This window comes from Cetorhinus maximus, chromosome 14 (genome assembly GCF_964194155.1).
Source record: "Cetorhinus maximus chromosome 14, sCetMax3.hap1.1, whole genome shotgun sequence".
In the NCBI taxonomy this organism is placed as follows: Eukaryota; Metazoa; Chordata; class Chondrichthyes; order Lamniformes; family Cetorhinidae; genus Cetorhinus; species Cetorhinus maximus.
Genome location: NC_135892.1, coordinates 104,669,764 through 104,693,563, shown reverse-complemented (window position 1 = coordinate 104,693,563; position 23,800 = coordinate 104,669,764). Strand labels below are relative to the sequence as shown.

The 23,800-nt window shown below is 46.2% G+C and overlaps 1 protein-coding gene across 1 annotated transcript in view; it reads left to right on the top strand.

The window, feature by feature from the left end:
• The window catches only part of kif26ba (kinesin family member 26Ba), a 314,639-nt gene that overhangs the window by 200,047 nt on the left and 90,792 nt on the right, over positions 1-23,800 (top strand). The window contains exon 5 of the mRNA XM_078557402.1: positions 5,719-5,905. Coding sequence (XP_078413528.1) covers positions 5,719-5,905 — 187 coding nt within the window. The remainder of the gene's footprint in view (positions 1-5,718; positions 5,906-23,800) is intronic.

Sequence of the window (23,800 nt, the reverse complement as noted above, 5' to 3'; positions counted from 1 at the left end):
CTGTGCCTTCAGTAATATTGGTCACAAGAACTGGAAAATCTCTCTGTCTCACCTTCCACTTTTAGGGCGCTATTTAAAACCCACCCCTTTGACCAAGCTTGGATCATTTTCCCTAATACCTCCCCGTGTGGCTCGGTGTCAGATTTTCGCTTGACAACTCCCCCCCACCCCCCGCGAAGCCTCTTTGGGGCGTTTTACCCTGTTAAAGTCGCTATATAAATGCCAGTTGTCAGCGTTAAACTTGGGGAGTGACTGATGCCAGACAGATGGGTGAAGCCTCTGTCTGCTGACATTACCAAACGGCCCTTTCTGGGCTGCTGGATTAACCTTCTGTTTCAGACAGAATTCCCACAAGGAGAGAGAGAAAAAAAATCATCAAAAACCCGAGGAGCTGCAGCCTCCTGCTCTTGTCGAACGCAAAGTGCCCTGGTCACTGAGGTGTCTCAAATCTTGCTGGAAATTGGTTTCTTTCATCAAAGATTAAACTGCATTTCTTCGGCGGAGCCCGGAGAAATGGTTATTACAGTGAGGACAGTCACCGGGAGACAATTCGCATTTCCTTCTTCAATGCCTGACTGCACCGCACCGCCCCACCCCCACCCCCACTCCCCTCAACCCCCCACCACCCCCACCCACCCCCACCCCCACCGCCCCTCTTCACACGTCCTTTTAGTTTTCTTAATTTTTTTTTTTAATTGAGTTTTTTTGCCGCGCTTTGTCTGTGTATAAGGTTGAAGTCTGGAGCATTTTAATGGCTCGTGATCACGTTTAGTACAAGCGCATGTTCTGTTGTGATATTCATTTCAGACAGCTTAATCTTTGACATGACCTCACGGCGTAGCCTCGAATCCTTCATGAGGTGAGGTAAAATACAGATGGCCTGTTTAGTGCTTCACCAACCAGGTCGCCTAGCAACAATGCCAGTAATTGAGATACATCTCGATGTCTGATTACATTAATGTTACTTGCAACCATATTTAGTCATTTTTTTTTTCCCTTCCTATATTAGTCTAATGATAACGATTGATTTTATTTACTGTTTGTGGAGCTGATCTGCTCAACAGGCCCTTAAATGGTGCACATCTGTTTCAAAGAAGCCATTTAATCGTAACCCGCTAATCCACAAATGTCCTGGTCATTTTTCATAAGGCCAAGAGCATCCTTTGGTGTGTTGACAGGCCTTTTTCGTGTTTGGGTCAAGTGGATTTGGGTGACCCGTGTTCTCTGAGGTGAATGACCCCTTTTAGTACCCAGGACTGATGGTTGCCGGAATGCAATGGATGACAGGTCTTCTGTTTTTAAACCTGGGGCTTGACCCTCGCAGTTAGACAGTACAGGATAGCGTGGCATGTTGGTGCTCTCAGGCCTTGCTGTGTTACTGAGCAGGCAGCTATAGGGCTTGTGTCGCATGATTCTCCACCCCTTCCTACATAGCGAGTGGCTTATCTCAGCCTCATCAGCAGTGTGCACCATCTGCAAGATGCACTACAGCAATTTACCAAGGCTGCTTCAGCAGAACTTTGCAAACCTGCTACCATTGTATATTTTCTATATCTCAGAGCAATATAGAGATGATACTAGTTTCTAAATGTGCAACAGGTTTATTTGCAAATTTTAAAATATCTCTGTAATCACAAAACGCCTGCGCTCATGCTTAGAACTGAACTTCTCGTAGCTTCTGTGGTGTCTTTTTACTTTGCTCTGAGTTGACACCCAGGCTTAGTCAGTCAAGCAGAGTGAGCATAGATCAGTTACCAGACTCACATAATTAAACACAGAACAACTGAACCATTGAACTCTATAGCGACTTCCACCACCTAGAAGGACAAGAGCAGCAGATAGTTGGGAACGCCTCCACCTGCAACTTCCCCTCCAAGCCACTCATCATCCTGACTTGGAAATATATCACCGTTCCTTCACGGCCGCTGGGTCAAAATCCTGGAACTCGCTCCCTAACAGCACTGTGGGTGTGCCCACACCACATGGACTGCAGCGGTTCAAGATGGCGGCTCACCACCACCTTCTCAAGGGCAGCTAGGGATGTGCAATAAATGCTGGCCTAGCCAGCGAAGCCCACGTCCCGTGAATGAATAATAAAAAAATTTTCAGGAGGAGTCATCAGGTAGAAGCTGGTCACAGGTTCCTGTCCATATCAAAGAATGAGATTTTGGGGTGGGGGGGTGGTGTGGGGGTGGGTGGGGTGGGGGATGGTGTGGGGAGGTGGTAGTAGTGGTGGGGGGGCAGTGGGGGTGGCATAGCTGGGCAATTGAGCCCTATCCTTTTCTCATGTACTGACTAGTGAGCTCCAGAGGCGTTTGAGAATAGATGCAGTTGAGTGACACCTAGGTGACAGTGCAACAAGAGCAGGCCTCAAGGCTGAGGGGGAAGAGGTGTTTAAAATAGGAGGGTGTAAATAAGCCTTCAGAGGAAAAAAAGTCAAGGCCAGTTTTAAAAAAAAGCAAACCCTAGCACTGGGGTTCATTTCTGGAGGGATTGAATTGAAGCGTAAAGAAGTCATACTCAACTTATGTTGAACCTCGGTCAGACCACACTTGGAGTACTGCCTACAATTCTGCTCACTACATTATTAATAAGATATCGAGGCACCGCAGGATGCTGGAGGATTTATAAGGATGATACCAGGAAAGCGAGTGATCAGGAGAGGATGAAGAGATTGGGTCTCTTTTCTCTTGAAATAGGAAGGTTGAGGGGTGACTGAATAGAGGCCTTCAAAATTCTGCAAGGTTTTGATAGAGTGGATACAGAGAGAATGTTTCCTCTTGTAGGGAAGAGAATAACTTGAGACCATCAATATAAGATAGTCACCAAGAAATCTATTAGGGAATTCAGAAGAAATTTCTTTAGCCAAAGAGTGGTGAGGATGTGAAGCACGTTCGCACAGGGAATGTTTGAAGTGAATAGTGTAGATGCATTAAAGGGGAAGCTTGTAGCACAAGAGGGAATAGAGGGAATAGAGGGTTATGATTATAGAGTTAGATGAGGAAAGATGGGAGGAGGCTGAAATGGAACATAAATGCTAGCATAGCCCTGTCAGGCTGAGTGGCCTGTTTCTATGCTGCGTACTCTATGTAACCCTATGTATATGAAACATGACTGCCTCCCATTGGGAGCCACATTTCCCGATTTGATATTCGCGAGTGTTGTCAGCGGCTCTGAGCTGAGAGAAAGTAGGAACTGCAGCCCAGAGCGGAGTCAGTGCTGGGATGTCTCCTCTCACCCTGAAATGGCTGCTCCTAGTTGGAGCTCATTCTATTGAATTCAGCAGGAGTGAGAGGTAGGAGCCGCTGTAGGATTTAAACCCATGAACTGCTGGTTTAGAACCTGTATCATCCACCTGACTTTTCTTTCATGGGATGTGGGCGTCACTGGCAGGACCAGCATTTGTTGCCCATCCCTAATTGCCCTTGAACTGAGTGGCTTGCTAGGCCATTTTGGAGGGGCAGTGAAGAGTCAATGTGGATCTGGAGTCACATGTAGGCCAGGCTGGGTAAGGACAGCAGATTTCTTTCCCTCAAGGGCATTCGTCAACCAGCTGGGTTTTTATGAGGATCGATGATAGTTGTCATGGTCACCATCACTGAGACCAGCTTTATATTCCAGATTTAGATGATGGGATTACAAAGCCCTTGAATATTAACCCTTCGATTTGGTTGCCCTGTTTTCTTCTAGTTGTGTGTTGCCTGTTTCCATTGCTCAGTTCCAATGCAAAGTTGCGAATGAAGAATCCACATGAAATGCAAATGGTCAATGGCTTTACCTCTTCAAACTGACCACAAACTGGCCTCAACTTGGCTTAAATTGCCTTGAAACCTCCTCGCGTGGCTCAGTGCAAAACTTTGCTTTGTGACGTTCCTGTGAAGCACCTTGGGATATTTTTATTAGAGTTAAAGGCGCCATGTAAATACAAATTTCTGTTGATGAAACACGAACATAGTTCCGACAAAAGTGGCGTTGTGTCTGCATCCTTCTACTGCAAGGCCTCCAAATCAAACAGCTGCGATCGTGCAGCTACGTGGAGCAGGCCATCTGAAACAGTTAGCGATGAATCAGTTAGACCCTTTGAAAAGGAGCCGGCTATGAATGGGAGTGAAGGATATTGGCATTGGCTACTGACAGGCAATCCAATACTTGATGGAAAGTGATGGCTTGGCAAGGAATTGAATCATTCAGAATTGAACAATGGGATCTGCATCGATTCTTGGAGTGATATTCTGTTGTTCAATAGCAGTTCTGTGGAGAAATCTATCTCTAGAAGTCTCGATAGTTTAAGTGTGTCTGATATTAGAGATTGTACATGGTCTAATGGAAAGAATCCTGATGGTTCATCTAACATTTTCTCATTCTGCGCTCTTCAATAAAAAGAAGATATGATCTCACGTTGCACGAAAGAAAATGGATGGAGGAATGAAACAGTTTATGTTAGGTCCACCTTAGCTCAAGTGGCCAAGGGATCCGGTGGGATCTGAAATGCAATCCCTGCCCTTTGTTGAATTACTGGATCTTTACTAGGGCAGCATTCAGGCTTGAAGTTTGGCACCAGTGCCTCAGGACTAGGAAGGGGGCCAAATTAACTAGGGTTACCCTTCCTGATTTGCTGTTCAGCAATTTCCCTGCTGCACAATGGATGTATCGACAGTGTTTCAGAGCAGAGATTGGGTTAAGTATCCAACCATGCAAAATAACTCAGCAATAATCATTAAGATAAAAGCAAAAAAGCAAAATATTGTTTTAGCAATAATCATTGTCTGGCTTGGCTTGCCAGGCAACAAGCGAGAATTCCTTCACGGAAGGAGCAGAGAAAATCAGCAAACATTTTGTTATGTTATCCTTAAACATGGAGTAGCAGCGGCCATGGAAACCCGGACCCTGTGATAATGAATACCCCCATAAGTAGCAAATCAAATCCCACAATAAAGGGATTAATGTTAACTTGTAATAGTAACAAATGTGACTTATACAAAATGTCCTCTTTACCAGTAATACTGTGTGAAGAAAGACTCAATAACACTGTATTTTGAATCCTGTGGCAGAATATGGCTTCGCTACAAATCACCGGAACATGGATGGGGATACAGGTGAGGTGGGGGGGTGGGCAATTCTACCCTTCATAAGTCTAAAGGCCAGGGAGAACCACCACAGCATCACGTGTTTCTTAAATAATTCCTCAACTTTATGCCATGTATGTGGCACATTCATAAGAGCCAGGCATCCCTTTATAATGGAACTAACCTCAAATACAAAGGATGGGATCTTCACTGCGTCCTACTAATGGTGAGGAATCCCCTTGTACGCACAACTGAAAATGTCACTGTGTTTTCAGTGCTGTTGATAAACCTCAGCATTTGCTCTGGGGGCTAATGTTAATCTGGACCCCTATATGTAGCAGGTGGCTTGGTACTTGGAGTGAAGTCTGTTGTCCTGGTGTTGCTTGTTTCTTTAATGTAAGGGCTAAGCTCCCTGCTCCCATTTAGGGGGCAGAGCTACAACGTAGCATCAGTTCTCTGCATCCACACTCCCATTGAGTGAGGCTTCCCACTGCGGAAGAGAGAATGGAATCTCTGAATTGACCCTGTGACGCTGAGTTTTACAGTTTGTCCCTCGCGCTCTTGCCCAACCTCGATTCCTTTAGCCCGGAGGTCCAGCTGCTTGTTGTCTCTTACCTTCCTTTCATTCATTTATTTGTCTTTGTTTCTCCAGAGCTGCCCAGAAACTCAACCTGTCCTCCAAGAAGAAGAAACATCATCGGTCTCCCACTCCGAACGTGTCCGAGTCCCCGCCCTTCCCGACCAACTTCAGCGGCATTCTGCAGATGTCCCCGCCCCCAGCACCACCATGTCTGCTCAGGGCCATCAACAAGGTGAAGGACAACCCAGGGATGGGAAAGGTAAGCAGCAATACAGCAGGCGGAGAATGCTACGCATAAGGTTTACACCAGGATTCTCCTCGAGTCCCCAGGAATCAAAAATTAATGTCCCGGGAACTGCTGCAAACAACCCCTGGAGAAATATTGTAGTCGATCTTTTTTTTAAAAAATTGCGTTGTTTTTCACTTCCTTTTGAAGCCTTTTGTTTATTAGCTTATTCAATAATTGGGGATGTCAGGGGTGGATGAAGGCTGGTTGACTGACAGTCAATTGGATTGTCCAACTGGGTAACAGATTCCAGTCCCTTGCCGATTGGCCGAGGGATGGGCTGCTCGGTCTCAGTCATTTCAGGTAACCAATGGCAGGAGTGCGGGGTGGGAGCAATTGGAGACTGGATGACACATCCTGGATTAAGTGCAACCAGAATTGACAACCCTCGTCCCAGTCACAGTGAACAGAGGCTCTCCGCACTTTAATAATGGTATTTTATTCAAGAATCAGGTTCACAGCCCAAAGGCTGAATTCCATGCGACTTACATCAAAAAATTCATATGTAGCTTAAGTAATCGGGTTAAAACGTGCAAACGTGTAACAATCATGTGGTAACAAAAGTAGACAAACAAATTCAGCAGGTAACAGGTAAGTGGTGGATGGGATATTAAAGAAAGGATAAAATTGAATTAAAATTATATTAAAATTCCTACATTACTAGCACTGAAGTACCTACACATTTCATCATTTAAGTACTTCATTGAGGAGCCGAACCATGTAAGGAATCGGGTTACATTGGTACCTTTCCATCCACTTCTTTCAGGGTTGAATTTAGTTGAATTTCCGAGCTGCCTTGATTGCTCTGGCTGGTTCGAGTCTGGAGTGCGCTACCTGGAAGTGCGGTGGAGGCAGGTTCAATCGAGGCATTCAGGAGGACGTTAGATGATTAATTGAATAGAAACAACGTGCAGGGTTACGGGGGAAAAGGCAGGAGAGTGGCACTGAGTGATAATGCTCATTCGGAGAGCCAGTGCAGACACGATGGGCCGAATGGCCTCCTCCTGTGCCGTTAAAATGCTGTGATCCTGTGGTGAGGGTAACCAGTTCTGAAACTGGGCAGATTGCGCAAGGGGTTTTCCGAACGTCACACAAACAGTAACTCTTCTTGTTTGTAAGGTTTCGAAGTTTATGACATGAAGGGCGTCATCGTAAAACTGGTACCAAGGACCTAAGATCAATTAGACCCGAGACTTAAGCAGAATAAGTCTAACAGGCGGGGAGATGCTGAATAGCCGACATAAAGTCTGATCTATTCTGATTGGCTGGCAGTGGCCCACAGAAACACTCCAGTTAAATGTTACCTGACAGCATTTGAAATGTACAAGGAGGAATGAGCCAGCTGTCCCCTGAGAGACGGAAGAGCCCTTCTACCAACTAACAAGTTGGTTAATTGAATCGGCCCTGTATTGATTTCTATTTATTTGCTGTTCATGGCTCTTGTCCCTTCAGGAACTGGAGTGTCTACATTTGGGAACAAAAAAAAATTACATAATGTCGGACTAACCAGGGATTAGAATTGAGAGAAAAAACATCCAATAACACTTCTCTTCCTATATAAGTTTACCCAATTTATTGTCCTCTCCCCTGATTACTTTGGTTCAATGGGTGCTGGGCACCTTGGTACCTTCACCCAGCTGGCGTATGAGCCTTGACAGTACATGGAGTCTGAGTATTCAACTAGAGGAGCAGCACAGTTGAGCCCACTAGTCTCCTCACTTAATGACTCCATGGGCACAATTCCAGCTGTGTTGTAGAGTCGTAACAGCGCAGATGGAGGCCATTTGGCCCATCAAGTCCATGTCGGTTCTCTATAGGTCAATCCAGGCAGTCCCACCCTCCCGCTATATCCCTCAAGTTTCTTTCCCATCCAATTTCTTTTGAAATCATTCATCATCTTTGCTTCCACCAACCTTCTGGGCAGCGAGTTCCAGGTCATTACCACTCACTCTGATTAAAAAAAAAATGTGCTTCCTCACATCCCCCTTGCATCTCTTGCCCAAAATCTTAAACCTGGGTCCTTCCAGTCCTTGTACCATGAACTAATGGGAACAGTTCTTCCTTGTCTACCTTATCTAAACCTGTCTTAATCTTCTACACCTCTATCAAATCTCCCCTCAATCTCCTTTGCTCCAAGGAGAACAACCCCAGTTTCTCCGACCTAACCTCGTAGCTAAAATCCCTCATCCCTAGAACCATTCTAGTGAATCTCTTCTGCACCCTCTCACGGCACCTCACATCCTTCCTAAAGTGTGATGACGAGAACTGGATGCAATACTTGAGTTATGGCCCAACCAGAGCCTTCCAAAAGTTCAGCTCAACTTCCCTGTTTCTTTACTCAAAACGTCTATTTGTGAAACCTTAGTTTCCAAACACTTTACCAACTGCTCTGTCAATATGTCCGGCCACCTGAACCCCAATTCCCTCTGTCTCTGCACACTCTTTACTATTAAGTCTATATTGTCTCTTCCTATCCCTTCTGCCAAAATAGGGAGGTCACTTATTATGTGGAAGGTGCAAATCTAGCTAGGGCAGGGGAACAAAGGGATCTCAAAGTACGAATATATCAATCACTAAAAGTTGCACCACAGGTTAGCAAGGCCATAAAAAAGCAAACCAAGGACTAGGGTTTATTTCTAGAGGGATGGAATTGAAAAGTAGAGAGGTTATATTAAACCCATTTCGAACCTTGGTTAGATCACTTTATGCAGTTCTGGTTGCCATATTATAAAAAGGATATAAAGGCACTGGAGAGGGTGCAGAGAAGCTTTATGAGGGTGATACATATCTTACATATCTGGAAGGGATTGATAGGCTTGGTGGAAGTGACTACTTGGAGTTGAGGGGGGTCATGTGATGGACCTCCAGGGTAACAACAGACCAGAGTTGGCAACTGTAGCCAAGTTGTGCTAGAGGATAATTTATTCTCTTGGAGGAGGAGTAAGCCATTGAGGCTACACTGCCACTTGTGTTAATGGTGAGTTCTATCTTTCTAGCCACAATTCTTTCTTTATTCTTGAAGGATTTGGGTATTGTTGACAAGGGCAGCATTTGTTGCCTATCTGTAATTGGCCTTGAACTGAGGGGCTTGCTAGGCCATTTCAGTTAAGAATCAACCATATCACTGTGGGTCTGGAGTCACATATAGGCCAGAGCAGGTTAGGATAGCAGATTTCCTTCCCTAAAGGGATATTATTGAACCTGGTAATCAATAATAATTTCAGCTCCAGATTTTTTAGATGCTGTGGCAAGACTTGAACCTGTGTCCTCAGAGCATTAGCCTTGGTCTCTGGGTTACTAGTCTAGTGACGATACCACTATGCCACCATCTCCCCCTGTCATTTCCCTCAATTCCTGTTCTATACTCTTCCTACCTTTTTAATCCGTTTGTTTATAGTGATTATAGTGGGATTATAGTGACATGTTCTTTCCCTGTCTGTACAGCCTGGTCAAATTTTATATCTGACATAAGTGGTATTGTCATTTTGTAAATAAATCTGGGGCAAGAAACATGGGTTGTTCTTACTCCTTGAATGAGCATCCAGTTTAATTTAATTTGCTGTACATTAAGGAAAAGAGCTGGAGTGAATTTTTGTATGTATCAGAGGAAGGGATGTCAGTGTAAGATAATCAAACACATTATTCACCAGTGTTGGCATCAGGCACTCCCAGGTCAGGCCTAACAGAGGGAGATGTAGGGTAAATCAGACGGTGTCTCTTACTGCAGCTTAGTGCCTAAGATCCATCCTTGAATGCGAATCACCCCTCCTCTCCTCCGTTCCCTACGCCCCGCCATCTTTACGACCCCCATGACTGAAGTAGACTGTTTGCTGCCACATTATGGACAGTGCCACATGTGTGGCTCCCAGCTGGTGTTAAACAGTCCTTGTTTCACCTGAGGACCTTTACAACTCCGAGAGAGAACAAAAGATTTTCATTATATCGAGGTCGGTTTTGATTCAAATTCAGCTGGGTACCGAGTGTTTTATGAAAATTTAATAAGAGAATTTTGACTCCTGCTGTGCACTCTGAGACAGCTCAGCCACGACAGGAGTCTACCTCACCCCTTCACCATCACCAAAGTGTGAAATACGAGGAAACATTTGCCTTGCATTTAAGTAGCGCCTTTCTTAACCTCAGAGTGTTGCAAAGTACTTCACAACCAATGTAGCATCTCCGAAGCGTTAACATTGTTGCAGTGTAGGCAGTTTGTGCACAGCAAGATCCCACAAACAGCAATTCGACAACAACCAGATAACCTGTTGCGATGATGTTTGTTGAGGGATAAATATTGGTCGGGGCCCCGGAGACAACTCCCCTGCTCTTCTTCAAATCATCCAGTTTTTTTTCTCTTAAGTTGGCCCGGGGTTTTAATCTATTTTTTAGCTTCTCCCAGGGGACCACACGGGAAGAGTGGGGAGTGTCTATATTGTGATACACAAGGTATTGCATTCCTGTGGGGCTGCCTGGATGGAGCAGAGGCTCTTTTCCTGTTTGCCATTGTTTGAAGGGGAGGCTGAGGAGGAAGGAACAGGAGGTATTTACAGAAGAGCGGAGGATGTGTCCTGGACATAGAGCTAGAGCAGTGTGGAGAGATGGACATGGGCCGGGATCTTCCAGCCCCTCCGAAAGTCAGCGGGCTTTTGGCTGGCCCACCGCGTCCCCCGAAGCTGGTCCTGCCACGAGAGGACCAGAAAATCCCGGCCACGATCACAGACAGGTTTGAAGTTGAGGATGAGGATGTTGAAACCTGGACTGGGAGTTGGGAGCCATTGAGTGTCACCGAGAACGAATGTGTGTAAGGGCGCTCAGTCCTGCTGCAGCGATGTGAACGAGTTGGAGTTTGTGGAGCTGGAGACACCAAACCTCAAGGTGGCAAAAAGGTCCTGTGACACGATGAGCGGCCTGCTTCATCCTCCCGACCGCTCCACTGCCTGCGAACATATGGACATTCGAATTAGGAGCAGGAGAAGGGCCGCTCAGCTCTTTGAACCTGCTCCACCACTCAATAAGATCATGGCTGATCTGACTGTCACCTCAACTCCCCATTCCTGCCTACCCCCCGATAACCTTACACCCCCTTGCTTATCAAGAATCTATTCAGCTCTGCCTTAAAAATATTCAAAGACCCTGCTTCCACCGTCTTTTGAGGAAGAGAGTTCCAAAGACTCACGACCCTCTGAGAGAAAACATTTCTCCTCATCTCTGTCCTGAATGGGCAACCCCCTCATACTAGATTCCCCCACCAAGAGGAGACATCCTCCCCACATCCACCCTGTTAAGACCCCTCAGGATCTTATATGTTTCAATCAAGCCACCTCTTAACTCTTCTAAACTCCAGTGGAAACAAGCCTAGTCCGACCAACCTTTCCACATGAGACAGCCCACCCATTCCAGGTATTAGTCTAGTAAACCTCTGAACTGCTTCCAATGCATTTATATCCTTCCTTAAATAAGGAGGCCAATACTGTACACGGCACTCCAGATGTGGCATCACCAGTGCCCTGTATATGTGAAGCATAACAATAGCATCGACTGACTGCCGCTTCCCCTTTGAGCTCCATTTCTGTGCCATCGCCCCTTCCTGGTCTAGTATCAAATCGGAGAATGGTCTTGGTCTAGCTTGAGAGGACAGAGAGAATGAAGGTTGGCTTTTTGAGAAGAGATTGATGATCACAGCAGGTGTTAAGGCAGCGCTTCCCAAACTTTTTCCCATTGTGACCCTAACTTTGAGGCTTGGAAATTGTTGTAACCCCTGTGTGAGCCAGGTTGTGGTGGCTGGGGGGTGTTGGGGGTGGGGTAGAGCTGTGAGAGCAGGGGGTGGGGGCAGTGTTGGAAGAGCTGTGAGAGTGAGGGGGCGGGGAAGAGCTGTGAGAGTGAGGGGGCGGGGAAGAGCTGTGAGAGTGAGGCGGCTGCTGTTTAAACTGCAGGGAGTTTAAATAAAAAAGCATCCGCCTTTTCACTGGCTTTTTTTGGAGAAGGAATCAGGCCTCGAAAGATCGGTCAGTTCGGCCACGCCGCCATTAAAAAGTGCGCATGGATTTAAGGGGGCTTTGCAGCTGTTAACACTTGGTCAGAGCTCCACTTGCCTCAGAGCTCTCAGCCCTTGCGACCCCATGGGGGGTGGCGGCCCACAGCTTGGGAAGCCCTGTTTTAAGGGGTAGCTGAAGGCGTGCTTGAGGAAACCTCCATAGTAATGTTCTGATCTACAATGAAGGGAAAAAACGGTAATATTAGTAAACAAGGCGGCCTGTCAAAAGAATGAAAGATTCCTGACTGAAGAGAGTGAGCTGGATTTTAACCGCCCACAGCTTTTCAACAGGAAGCAGTGCTAACAAGTGCGCGGACCGTAAACTCGGTGCCCATTTTGTTTTCCTTTCTTTGCTTGTTTAGGTTTTTCTCTTATTTCTTTTTTCTGAAGACAGCAGTACTCCTGCTCTAGGCACATCTTTTGTTTCTTTGTTTCTTCTCTTGCCCCATCTAACAGGACTAGACAGGATAGATGCAGGAAGGATGTTCCCGATGGTGGGGGGCGTCCAGAACCAGGGGTCACAGTCTGGGGATACGGGGTAGACCATTTAGGACTGAGATGAGGAGAAATTTCTTCACCCAGAGAGTGGTGAGCCTGTGGAATTCGCTACCACAGAGAATAGTTGAGTCCAAAACATTGTATGTTTTCAAGAAGGAGTTAGATATAGCTGTTGGGGCGAAAGGGATGAAAGGGTATGGGGAGAAAGCGGGAGCAGGCTATTGAGTTGGATGATCAGCCATGATCATAATGAATGGTAGAGCAGGCTCGAAGGGCTGAATGGCCTACTCCTGCTCCTAGTTTCTATGTTTCTATGTTTCTATCTCCATTTCCTTTGACCCTGGAAGACTAACTCTTCTGTCATTCAATCTCTCCCATCTTTCACTGTACTGCAGACCCTCCTTTGGCCCTTATCTCACCCACTCCTTGCTCAAAACCTATTACATCTCTGACGTTGCCCACTTCCGATGAAAGGTCACGGACCCTGAAAGGTTAAACTCTGTTTTTCTCTCTCTCCACGGATGCTGCCATAACCTGCTGAGTATTTCCAGCATTTTCTGCTTTCAATTCACGTTTTCCTTTCTGCTTTTCGATTACGAGCAAGTAACTTTCCTACCTGCCCTCCGGTAAGGCGGGATTCTCGAGGTTGTGGGGTGGGGTGGGGGGGCGGTAGGGGTGATTTTTCTGGCGGGGGGGAGGGGGTCTCACATTCAGAAAGAGGGTGGGAGATGGAGGTCGAATTTGAACCTGTAGGGTCTGGAGGCACATTCCTTATTCTGTCCTCACAGAGCAAAGCCAATTCAGGCCCGAGTTAACGTTGCACTCGAGTCCCGACCTACACCTGTAACGAGTGGAACCAGTCAAGTTAATCAATTGTTGAATGAAAGGTCAGCACGATGTGCCAATTAATTTTGTCCTAGTGGGCCAATAAATCTCTTTAATTTGGACTTCACTGCCAATGTCACCATTTGATTTAATCACTTGTAATTATGGAAAGCATCCAAGTGCTACATATTACAAAATAATTAACTAGACATTGTGATTAGTGAGGTGGAGTGTGGATGAGCTGGCCAGCAGGAGAACCTGTAGGGGTGTTGGAGGTGAGGGACGGGACACTGAGAGGTATGAAATTTGGGGCAGGGTTGACGAGGTCAGGGTGTTAAAGGTTGGAGTGTAAACATACCTGGAGAGTAACAGAATAGAGCGGAGTTAATTCCTATTGTTATCCTTCTGGCACCGTTACATTCCCTCGTGAGTGGGAGAGCATGGAAAAGCGAGGAAGCAGTAGAGGTGGTTGGCAAAATGTTAAAATGCATGTTAAAGGGAGAGTGAATGGGGGCGGTGGGGGTTGCACAGGAAGTGCATTGTACAGACCAATGATAAAATTGCTGAATAGCCCATGGCTGTCTGATAGTCAGCACAAGATGCTATTGAAGGTCTTGTTGAAGTGAAACCTTGGGTAGTGAGAGGAGCTCCCTCGAGTTATTAAGGGAGCATTGGAGTTGGTACAGACTAAGGGGGCAGTGAATTTCTGTGCAGACATGACACAGTGGCGCGTCACGTGGTGTTGAGACACAGAAAAGGTTTGTGCACTCAAAGGAGGGGAGATTTCTGGATTGGGAAATGGAGCTGGAGCGAGAGAGAGACATGTTTGTGAGGGGCCGGGGAATGGTCGAAGTCATTTTAAGATGTTAAGGGGTGAGTTAATGGGAATGTGTAATGCTTCGTTTGAGAATTATACTGAGGAATTTGAACAAAGGAGTAAAACTACAATATAGAAATTTTGTCATCAAAATGCAAGCAGTAATTTTAAGGTTTAATCTGTGAGCTTTGCTGTTGCTATTCAGAGTTAATTGCCTGGTAGTTATAAGCATCATTCTCTGTATAAAACAGATGTCTTAGTACAGTTTACTGTAGTATACCCAATTTCTCTCCCTCTCTAGCTAACTATAAGTCAGTATTGGCTAATACATGTACTATCCAGTGACTCATGCTGCGCAGATCAAGCAAGGACAGGATTGGAAATAAAAACAGAAAATGCTGGAAAAACTCAGCAGGTCTGACAGCATCTGTGGAGAGAGAAACAGAGTTATGTTTCGAGTCCGTATGACCCTTCTTCAGAGCTAAAGAGACGTAGAAATGTGATGAAATTTATACTGTTAAAGGGGGGGTGGAGCAGGTGAAGCTGGATAGAAGGCCAGCGGTAGGTCGGGGCTAAGGGGAGATTGACAAAGATGTCATGGACAAAAAGACAAAGGGAGTGTTAATGGTAGTGATAAGGACTAAGGGCTGATAGCGGCCTAAAGGTGAGAAAGCAGAATGTGTTAATAGCAGAGCAAGGGTCAGCACTCTGTGAAAGAACAACATAGAACAAGTAACCGATGGGCCTACGGGGGGTGGGGTGGGAGGAGGGGAGGGGACGGTGGTTGGGGGAAAAGGATAGAAAAAGGGGTAAAGAAGAGATAAAAAAGGGATAAAACAACAAATAAATGAATAAAAATAAAGTAAATAAAACATAAAAAAACCTCCTACCCAGTTTTACCTGCTCCACCTCCCTTAAACAATATAAATTCCATCACATTTCTACTTCTCTGTAGCTTTGAAGAAGAGTCATACAGACTCAAAATGTTAACTCTGCTTCTCTCTCTCTCCACAGATGCTATCAGACCTGCTGAGTTTTTCCAGCCTTTTCTGTTTTTATTTCTGATCTCCAGCATCCGCAGTATTTTGCTTTTATCTTAAGGACAGGATCAGGCTGGGCTGCGATGCACGCCACAGTTCATCAGCCTATTGACACCCAGGGACTAGACTAGTAGGAGGGTCATGTTGGGTGAAATACCAGGGAGGATTTGATTAAAGCAAGTGCCTTTCTGCAGAGGAGAATATGGATTTGCTTTGATTGAGAAAACAAGCCCCAAAATCCACAGTGTAGACCTGGGCACAGAATTTGGGAGAGTTTTAATTTGCATCACGATGTCCCAGAGCGCATTTGGCTATTTTTACAGGAAGAGTCGGCTACCCCGTCAGCTGCAGACAGTCTCGTCACTTCACACTTGCAAGGAGGCACTTCCTGGGCTCAATACAGGCACACAAAGGAAGGGAACCTTACACAGTGTCTATGATGAGAAGGAAGGCACTCAGGCAGACGCAATTACCTCCCAGGCGTGAGGTTAATCAGCTGGAAGTAGTACATTTTTTTGCTAATTCATTTGTGTCAAGTGATCTGATTGATAGCATTTTAAGCTGGACCATAGATCACTGGGGCTACACGATAATCCTACATTACACCACGTACCATTCCATTGTCTTATGAGTTATGGCTGTAAAACTTACGTAACTGCATCTCATTTTGATTCAAGCACATTAAATTGCACATTGTCAACCTAGGGCAACAGTTTAAAGGAGTCGTGCAAGGAAGGCCCTGACAAATATTATTTAAAGTAAAGAAAGATTTAAGAGTACAGGACCAGGAGAAGCCTATTCAGCCCTTCGAGCCTGCCCTGCCATTCAATGAGATCATGGCTGACCCGTGACCTAACTCCATATACCCGTCTTTTCTCCATATTCCTTAACACCTTTGGTTAACAAACATCTATCAACCTCAGTCTTAAAATTAACAAATCATCTATCATCAGCTGCCATTAGCACAAGAGAGTTCCAAACGCCTGCCACCCCTCGCAAGTAGAAGTGTTTCCGAATTACATTCTGGAAAGATCTGGCTCTAATTTTTTGATTATGTACCCTAGTGCTATAGCTTCTCCCTCTCTCCACCCTGTCTGGAGAGACATTACAGAATTACAGAATTTTAACAGCACAGAAGGAGTCCATTCGGCCCATCATGTCTGCACCAGCTCTTCAATGAGCATTATGACCTAGTGCCATTGCCCTGCCTTTTCCCCATACCACTGCACATTGTTTCTATTCAAATAATCATCTAATACCCTCTTGAGTGCCTTGATTGAACCTGCCTCCGCCACACTTCTAGGCAGTGCATTCTAGACCCGAACCACTTGGTCTGTGAAAAAGTTTTTTCTCACGTCACATTTGCTTCTTTTGCAAATTACTTTAAATCTGTGCCCTCTCGTTCTTGATCCTTTTACGAGTGGGAACAGCTTCTCCCTATCCTATCTACTCTGTCCAGCCCCCTCATGATTTTGAACATCTCTATCAAATCTCCTCTCAGCCTTTTTCTCTCCAAGGAGAACAGTCCCAACCTCTCCAATCTATCTTCGTAACTGAAGTTTCTCATCCCTGGAACCATTCTTGTAAACTTCTTCTGCACTCTCTCCAACATGTTCACACCCTTCCTATAGTGTGGCGCCCAGAACTGTACACAATATTCCAGCTGAGGTCTAACGAGTGTCGTATATAAATTCAGCATAACTTCCCTGCTCTTGTACTCTATGCCCCTACTAATAAAGCCCAGGATACTATATGCTTTATTGACTGCTCTCTCCACCTGTCCAGCCACCTTCAATGATCTATGCACATATACACCTGTCTTTCTGCTCTTGCACTTGCTTCAAAATTTCACCCCTTATTTTATATTGTCTGTTCATGTTCTTCCTACCAAAATGCATCACCTCACGTTTCTCCACATTGAACTTCATCTGCCACCTATCTGCCCCCTCCACCAACTTGTCTATGTCCTCTTGAAATTCCACACCATCCTCCTTGCACCTCACAACACTCCCAAGCTTTGTATCATCCACAAACTTTGAAATTGACTCCTGTACACCAAGCTCTAGATCATTAATATATATCAGGAAAAGCAAGGGTCCCAAGACCCACCCCTGGGGAATTCCACTACAAACCTTCCTCCAGCCCGAAAAATACCCATTGACCATTACTCTCTGCTTCCTATTTTTCAGCCAATTTTGAATCCGCGTTGCTACTGTCCCTTTTATTCCATGAGCAATAATGTTTCTCACGTCTGTTGTGTGGCACTGTGTCAAATGCCTTTTGAAAGTCCATGTACACCACATCAACAGCATTACCCTCATTGACCTTTTCTGTTACCTCTTCAAAAAACTCCAGCAAGTTAGTTAAACATGATTTCCCCTTCAGAAATCCATGCTGGCTCTTCCTTATCAACCCATATTTTTCTAAGTGACTATTAATTCTATCCCGAATAATTGTTTCTAGAATCTTGCCCACCACTGAAGTCAAACTGACTGGTCTGTAATTGCTGAGCTTATCCTTACAACCTTTTTTGAACAAGGGCATAATGTTTGCAATTCTCCAGTCCTCTGGCACCACCCCTGAGTTGAAGGAAGACTGAAAGATTATGGCCAGTGCCCCTGCAATTTCTACTCTCATTTCCTTCAATATCCTTGGATGTATCTCACCTGGTCCAGGTACCTTGTCAACTTTAAGTACCGACAGTCTATTCAACACTTCCTCCTTATCAATTTTGAACCCTTCTAGTGACAGAGTTTCCTCGTCTGTTACCATGGCCTGGGTAGCATCTCCCTCCTTGGTAAAGACGGATGCAAAGTATTCATTTAATACCTCAGCCATAGCCCTATGGCCTACTCCTGTTCCTATGTTCCTATGAGTCTTGGCAAGTAGCAGTCGATACGTTGGGCCCAATTTTAACTCTTAAGTGAATGGGTTTTAAATGAGTTGAAAATCTCACCTATTACGACTGAGCCCAGAAAACATGGGACAAGGAGGGGAAAACCTGAGAGTGTTCAAATTCCTGATTGCTTTCCAGTGCCCAAGCAATGGGCACAATCAATTGACCGCTGTGTTTGCAATGCACAAATCTGTTTGTCATTGACTTCCTAAATTCCAGATGTTGAAAGGAACGAGCAAAACAGATTTTAAAAGGCTCCGGGCTCATATGGCATCATTTTATTAATGGGACCTATCTGTTCTGTAACTCCGCCGGATTTGGCAAGCCTATCTGACCAATTAACTGCGGAGGGAATAGGTTAAAATAGTAATCTCTTACAGAAACCTAGCCAGGTATTAGGCGTGGCTAACGCCATGTGACTTTTTCGTAAACAAAGGAGTGGAAACCATTAAACTAATGAAAGGCTGCTGATGTTCAAAAATGATCTCCGTAGTTGCCTTAAAAATAAAGATACTTAGCTGATCTGTCTTTGATGTTTTGTGAAATGCATTACACATACATAGTGCAAACCAGAAAATGGGCTTGTTATCACTTGGGGTCTTGATTTCAATCTCTCTCTTACTCCGCTCCTTCCCTTTAAGTGGATTAATAAATAACAAACACTTGGCAGTTGATTTATAGCCCCAGCTGGGGCCAAGAATGGAAGCGGGCAAGCCTGGTATTTCGAGCTGCAGGCTAACTTGCCGGTTCCCTGGCTCCATTCCTCCCCGGGGCTGTTTTCCTGGTGGTGGAATTGGCAGGCCGGCAGAGCTACCTGCCCGCAAGTGACGGGTAGCGGGAAATGAAGGGTACCGGTAAAACCCTGGTACCGGCCTCGTATACCTTAACGTGGAACCCCCCGGTATTACTGGTGCCACCGGTGTTACTGATGTTTAGTGGGATTTGAAAATTTTGAACTGGGGCTTTTCCTTCCATTTTTGAACTGAGAAACTGAACAGTGCGGCACCACCTAAATTGAGGCAAGCAGGTGAGTTGATGAATCGTGATGTAACGTTGAGGCCACCTGGGGTTTTGAAAGCCTGTAGATAGCGGGGCAAAGGGGAGTTTGAGGAGGGCAAGAAGATCCACAGTTTCGATGGCCCGAGGTCTGCCAAGCTGGAACAGTGGATGGCAATTAGTTTGGGTTCCACTGCAGCGAGAGCACAATTCACCTGGCACCTTGCTGATGCCTGGGGAGCAGCACAATTCTGTTTGCCAAGAAACTTTCATGTTGATCAGAATTTGCCCTCCAGCCTACTTAATTATGCATTCAGCAATTTTATCTAAGCAAAGGGGGGAAAAAAAAAAGCATATTTGGCACAAAGGTGATTGGACTTCTGAAAAATGCTGCTGAGTCTCGGAGAAATTTGACGGCGACTTGAATATATCTAGCCCAAGCAGTGCTAAAACCGGATAATTAGCAAAAAAAAAAATTTTGCTTGGATAGTGTTTACAGTAAACCCAATGTACTAATGTCAGCAGAATAGTTCTACCATGCAAACACCACTTCCTGTCTCACATATTAGAAAAGAAGGGACCAAACGTGTTGGGGCATGAATTTTACAATAAGTCTAAGGCTTGGCGTGTTACCCCCCAGGTGAGGTTCCCCAAAGTTGTTGAACCAGGCGAGACCCCTCAATTTGTCACCGTCTGGCTGGGACACCCCCAAATTGCTATGCCCCGGGTGAGGAGGGATGAACTGGCTCCCTGCCTTTATTCAGCAGCACCCCCCTCCCCCGCCCCCGGTCTCAACAATATTTAATCTAAAAAGGATCCCTTTCGCAGACACCTTTTTCACCGACCCAGTTGTTCTGGTTTTGAAGGAGCCAATTTGATTAGACTTTCTCAAGTTAAGAGTGAGAGTAAGTTTATTAACTACTCAAGGCAAGAAATGATAAAACACATGCATGTACGGTCGTACAGGTTAAAAGTAAGAATTTAGCTTGAAGTAAGTGAATATAAAGGAAAAGGTACACGGAACAGTCCTTGACTCATGGGGAGTAGGTGATTGAGCATTGTGGCCATTGTGATTTGAGATTCTAGTAGAATTGACTCCAGTAGATGAATAGTCGGATTCGGGGTTCCAGTAGTGTTGAATTTGGTAGAGGGGGAGAGAGATCGGGATACCTGCAAAATGGGGATTTGCAGGAGTAGTGTGTGTGTGGCTGTCACTTCTGAGTCAAGCTTCCAGCACTTGCTCCCTCTCAGAACATCCACCAACAGACAGACACCAGGGCAGGTTTTCAGCTCACTTTTAACCCTTTCTTTGTATATTCCAATTGGGAAGCAAATTCGCAAATCTGCCTGGGCATTGCTCACAGGATTTCTTGATGAGATGACAACTCATCTCCCATTAAGTCCCATTGCCTCTACCGGAGGGAGCAATTAGTTTCTTGATGTCTTTAACAGTACCCTGTCTAGCAATAGGGTGGGGTTACATTATCTCTTAGGGAGTCACCCTACAGCATTCCAGCCAGAGGTTTGTGTGTATTTTTAAAAACTCAGGTCTTATTTTTAAAGTCCAAGATTTCCAAATGCAATTTGGGGTAGAATTTTCCCCCCGTCAGGGTGGGGGGGAGTTGGGGGGGGTTGTCTGGGGGTGGGCGAGGGTCCGATTAGCGCCTCCGATTGGGTCCGCGCCACCATGCGCACGAAAGAGCGCGGAAATCTCCCTGAGGCGCCTCTGTGCTTCAGGGAGATTAGTTTTAAGTTTTAACAGTTCAATGAAGTGTTGAAAAAATGTTATGACATGTCCCTTCATGTGAAACTGTCACATGAGCTGGGACATGTGCATTAATTTCACTCAAAATTTCTGAGAAAATTTAAAACCATTCATGGAACCTCGTCCCGCCCGTGAATGAGGTTCCATGAAAAATACGAAGGCCGCCTGGGCTCTTCGTCTGCCCCCTGCTCGCCGACCTTAAGGTTGGACGGGCAGCTCCGTTAATTATTTTAATTGTTAGTTAAGTGGCCTTAATAGGCCTTTGACAGTTCGGCAGGCCCTGCCCGCGCTCACCGAGCCGAAGACTGAGCCCTTGGGGCAGAATTTTTCTGGCCCCGTTTTGGCGGGGACGAGACTGTAAAATGCGGCGAGACATTATAAACCCCATTGACGACAGCGGGAAGGTAAAATCCCACTGCCGAAAAATTCTGCCCTTGGTGTTTTTCTTTCATTATCATGACAGGAGTCATAAGCCGGAATCTTCTGCCCTCTCCCTTTGGCTGGTTTGGTGCTTGGGGAGTCATCAAATCAGGCGGGAGGATAGAGTGTGAGGACCCTCTCGCCCTCCTGCCTCTGCCCCGATTAAGTCCATGGCAGGAAGGCCCATACGGACTGGCTTCCTGCCCCCATACCAAATGAGTCCCTTAAGTGCGCAATTAGCGCCCACTTCAGGGCCTCGTTCCTTTGCTGCTGGTATTCAACCAGTGGTGGGCGGGGCAGCTGCCATGCAGGGAGCCTGAAGAGTAAACCCTATAGGAATTTTTGCAGGCTCATGATGGGGCGGGGCGGGGGTCCCTCGTTTTAAAGCACTCGGTGCCTGACCGAGGGACCTGACGTCGGGAAGAGGGGGCCCTGCTGAGAGTCACCCCTCTCTTCCAACCCCAACCCCCCCCGCACCCACTAGCCAGCAGTCCCCTCCCCATGACTTTCATCCCGCCCTCACTCGCCTACGACCTGCTCCCCTTGCTGATTCTGGCTCTCTATTGGGTGCAGCTCCCTGAGTGGCGCTGATGGCAACGAGGAGTTTCCGGCCTCTGATTGGCCGACAACTCTCGGAGGCGGTGGGCTGGCGGGACTTCTGCCCCTGGAGGTCCTTGGTCCTGGGGAAGCCCCCACAGCTGGCCGCTTTAGTGCCTGACGGGCCTCCCCCCCAAAGGAGGCGACATGGGACTCCCCAGGTGGAGTGCAAGACCCCTGTCACCTGGAATTAAATTCTGCCCTTAGGTTTTCAACCTGTCCTCATTATCAAACCCTTGTAGCTTCTGAAAAAAACTGCAAGAAATGGAATTTCAGCTGAGTAAGTCAAAATGCTTGGGAGCACATATCACAGGATGTAATTTTAGGGCCTTAGTGTTGTGTTTTCTGAGTGTAGATTTAGGCTTTATTCACTGCTGCGAATTAAAGGGAGAAGGGATTCTGTTCAGCAAAAGGGAAACCACCTCTGAACCCTATGTAAGATTGTTGCCCACGTCAGATTTCGTTGGGCTTTTCGCACCCGCCAAATTACACCTTGCGTTTGGGTAAGTATGGTGTCACAGCGCAGGGCATGCTCCTGAGGCCCCCGGGTGACAGAAATGGCTGCCCGTTCCGGCAGTGTGAATCTGAGGACATAGGAGAAATAATAGGCCTCACGGCCCCGACTCCACCATTCGGTAAGATGGTGCTGAGCCTCCACCCCAACTTCACTTTCCTGCCGTATCCCCATATCATTTGCCGTTTTGCCGACTAACCGAGAAATGAAGAGTTAACTGAGCAAGTTTTGTGGTAACTTTTCACTGGCTGAAGTTCTACCTTGCGTAAAGGAAGATGGATGTGGTTATTGGAGGTCAATCAGCTCAGTCTCAGGACCTCAGTGCAGGACAGTGTCTCAGGTCCAATTACCTTCAGCTATTTCATCAATGACCTTTCCTCCATCATATGTCAAAGGTGAGCATATTTTCAGATGATTGAACAATATTCAGTACAATTCCTGACTGCTCAGGCCCTGAAGCAGTTTGTGCCCACATGCAACAAGACCTGGACAATATTCAGGCTTGGGCTGATAAGTGGCAAATAACTTTCATGCCTCACAAATGCCAGGCAATGACCATCTCCATCGAGAGAGAATTTAGCCATCTCCCCATGACATTCAATGGCATTATCATCGCTGGATCCCCTACTATCAACATTATGGGGGTTACCATTGAGCAGAAACTAAACTGGACTAGCCATATAAATACCGTGGCTCCAAGAACAGGTCAGAAGCTGAAAATTCTGTGGCTCCTGTCTCCCCAAAGCCTGTCCACCATCTACAATGCACAAGTCAGGAGTGTGCTGGAATGCTCCCCATTTGCCTGGATGAGGGCAGCTCCAACAACATTTGAAGCTCGACACCATCCAGGACAAAGCAGCCCGTTTGATTGGTACCCCATCCACCACCTTCAACATTCACTCCCTCCATCACCGACGCACAGTGGCAGCAGTGTGCACCATCTACAAGATGTACTGAAGCAACTCACCAAGGCTCCTTCGACAGAACTTCCAAACCCATGACCTCTGTCACCTAGAAGGACAAGGGCAGCGGGCGCATGGGACACCACCACCTGCAGGTTCCCTGACTTGGAAATATATTGCTGTCCTCCACTATCCTGAGCACTAATTATATCTCTTTCTAGAAGTCATGCCCTTTGTACTGAGCGTCTGTGTTAAAAGTGGGAGTGCATTTCAAAACCTCCTCACAGGTGCATTGTAGGGGGGGGTGCGTGATGTCTAAGCCTGTTCCTTTCAAGCTCAGAGCTTTGCATGCAAAACACAAGCTCTTGCCTTTAACCTTCAGATTACTGTCAGCTATGAGGAAGCAGACAAAGGTATGTCTTGGCAAAACATCTGAGAGAACAGGCGCAGGAGCAATCCACACAGATGGTAGAAATGTGCTCACTGATTGATAACAGCGTTCGCAGATGTGATCGAGATGTGTCTGCCTTGATCTGGAATGGCAACAAAACTGCTTAACTAATGGAA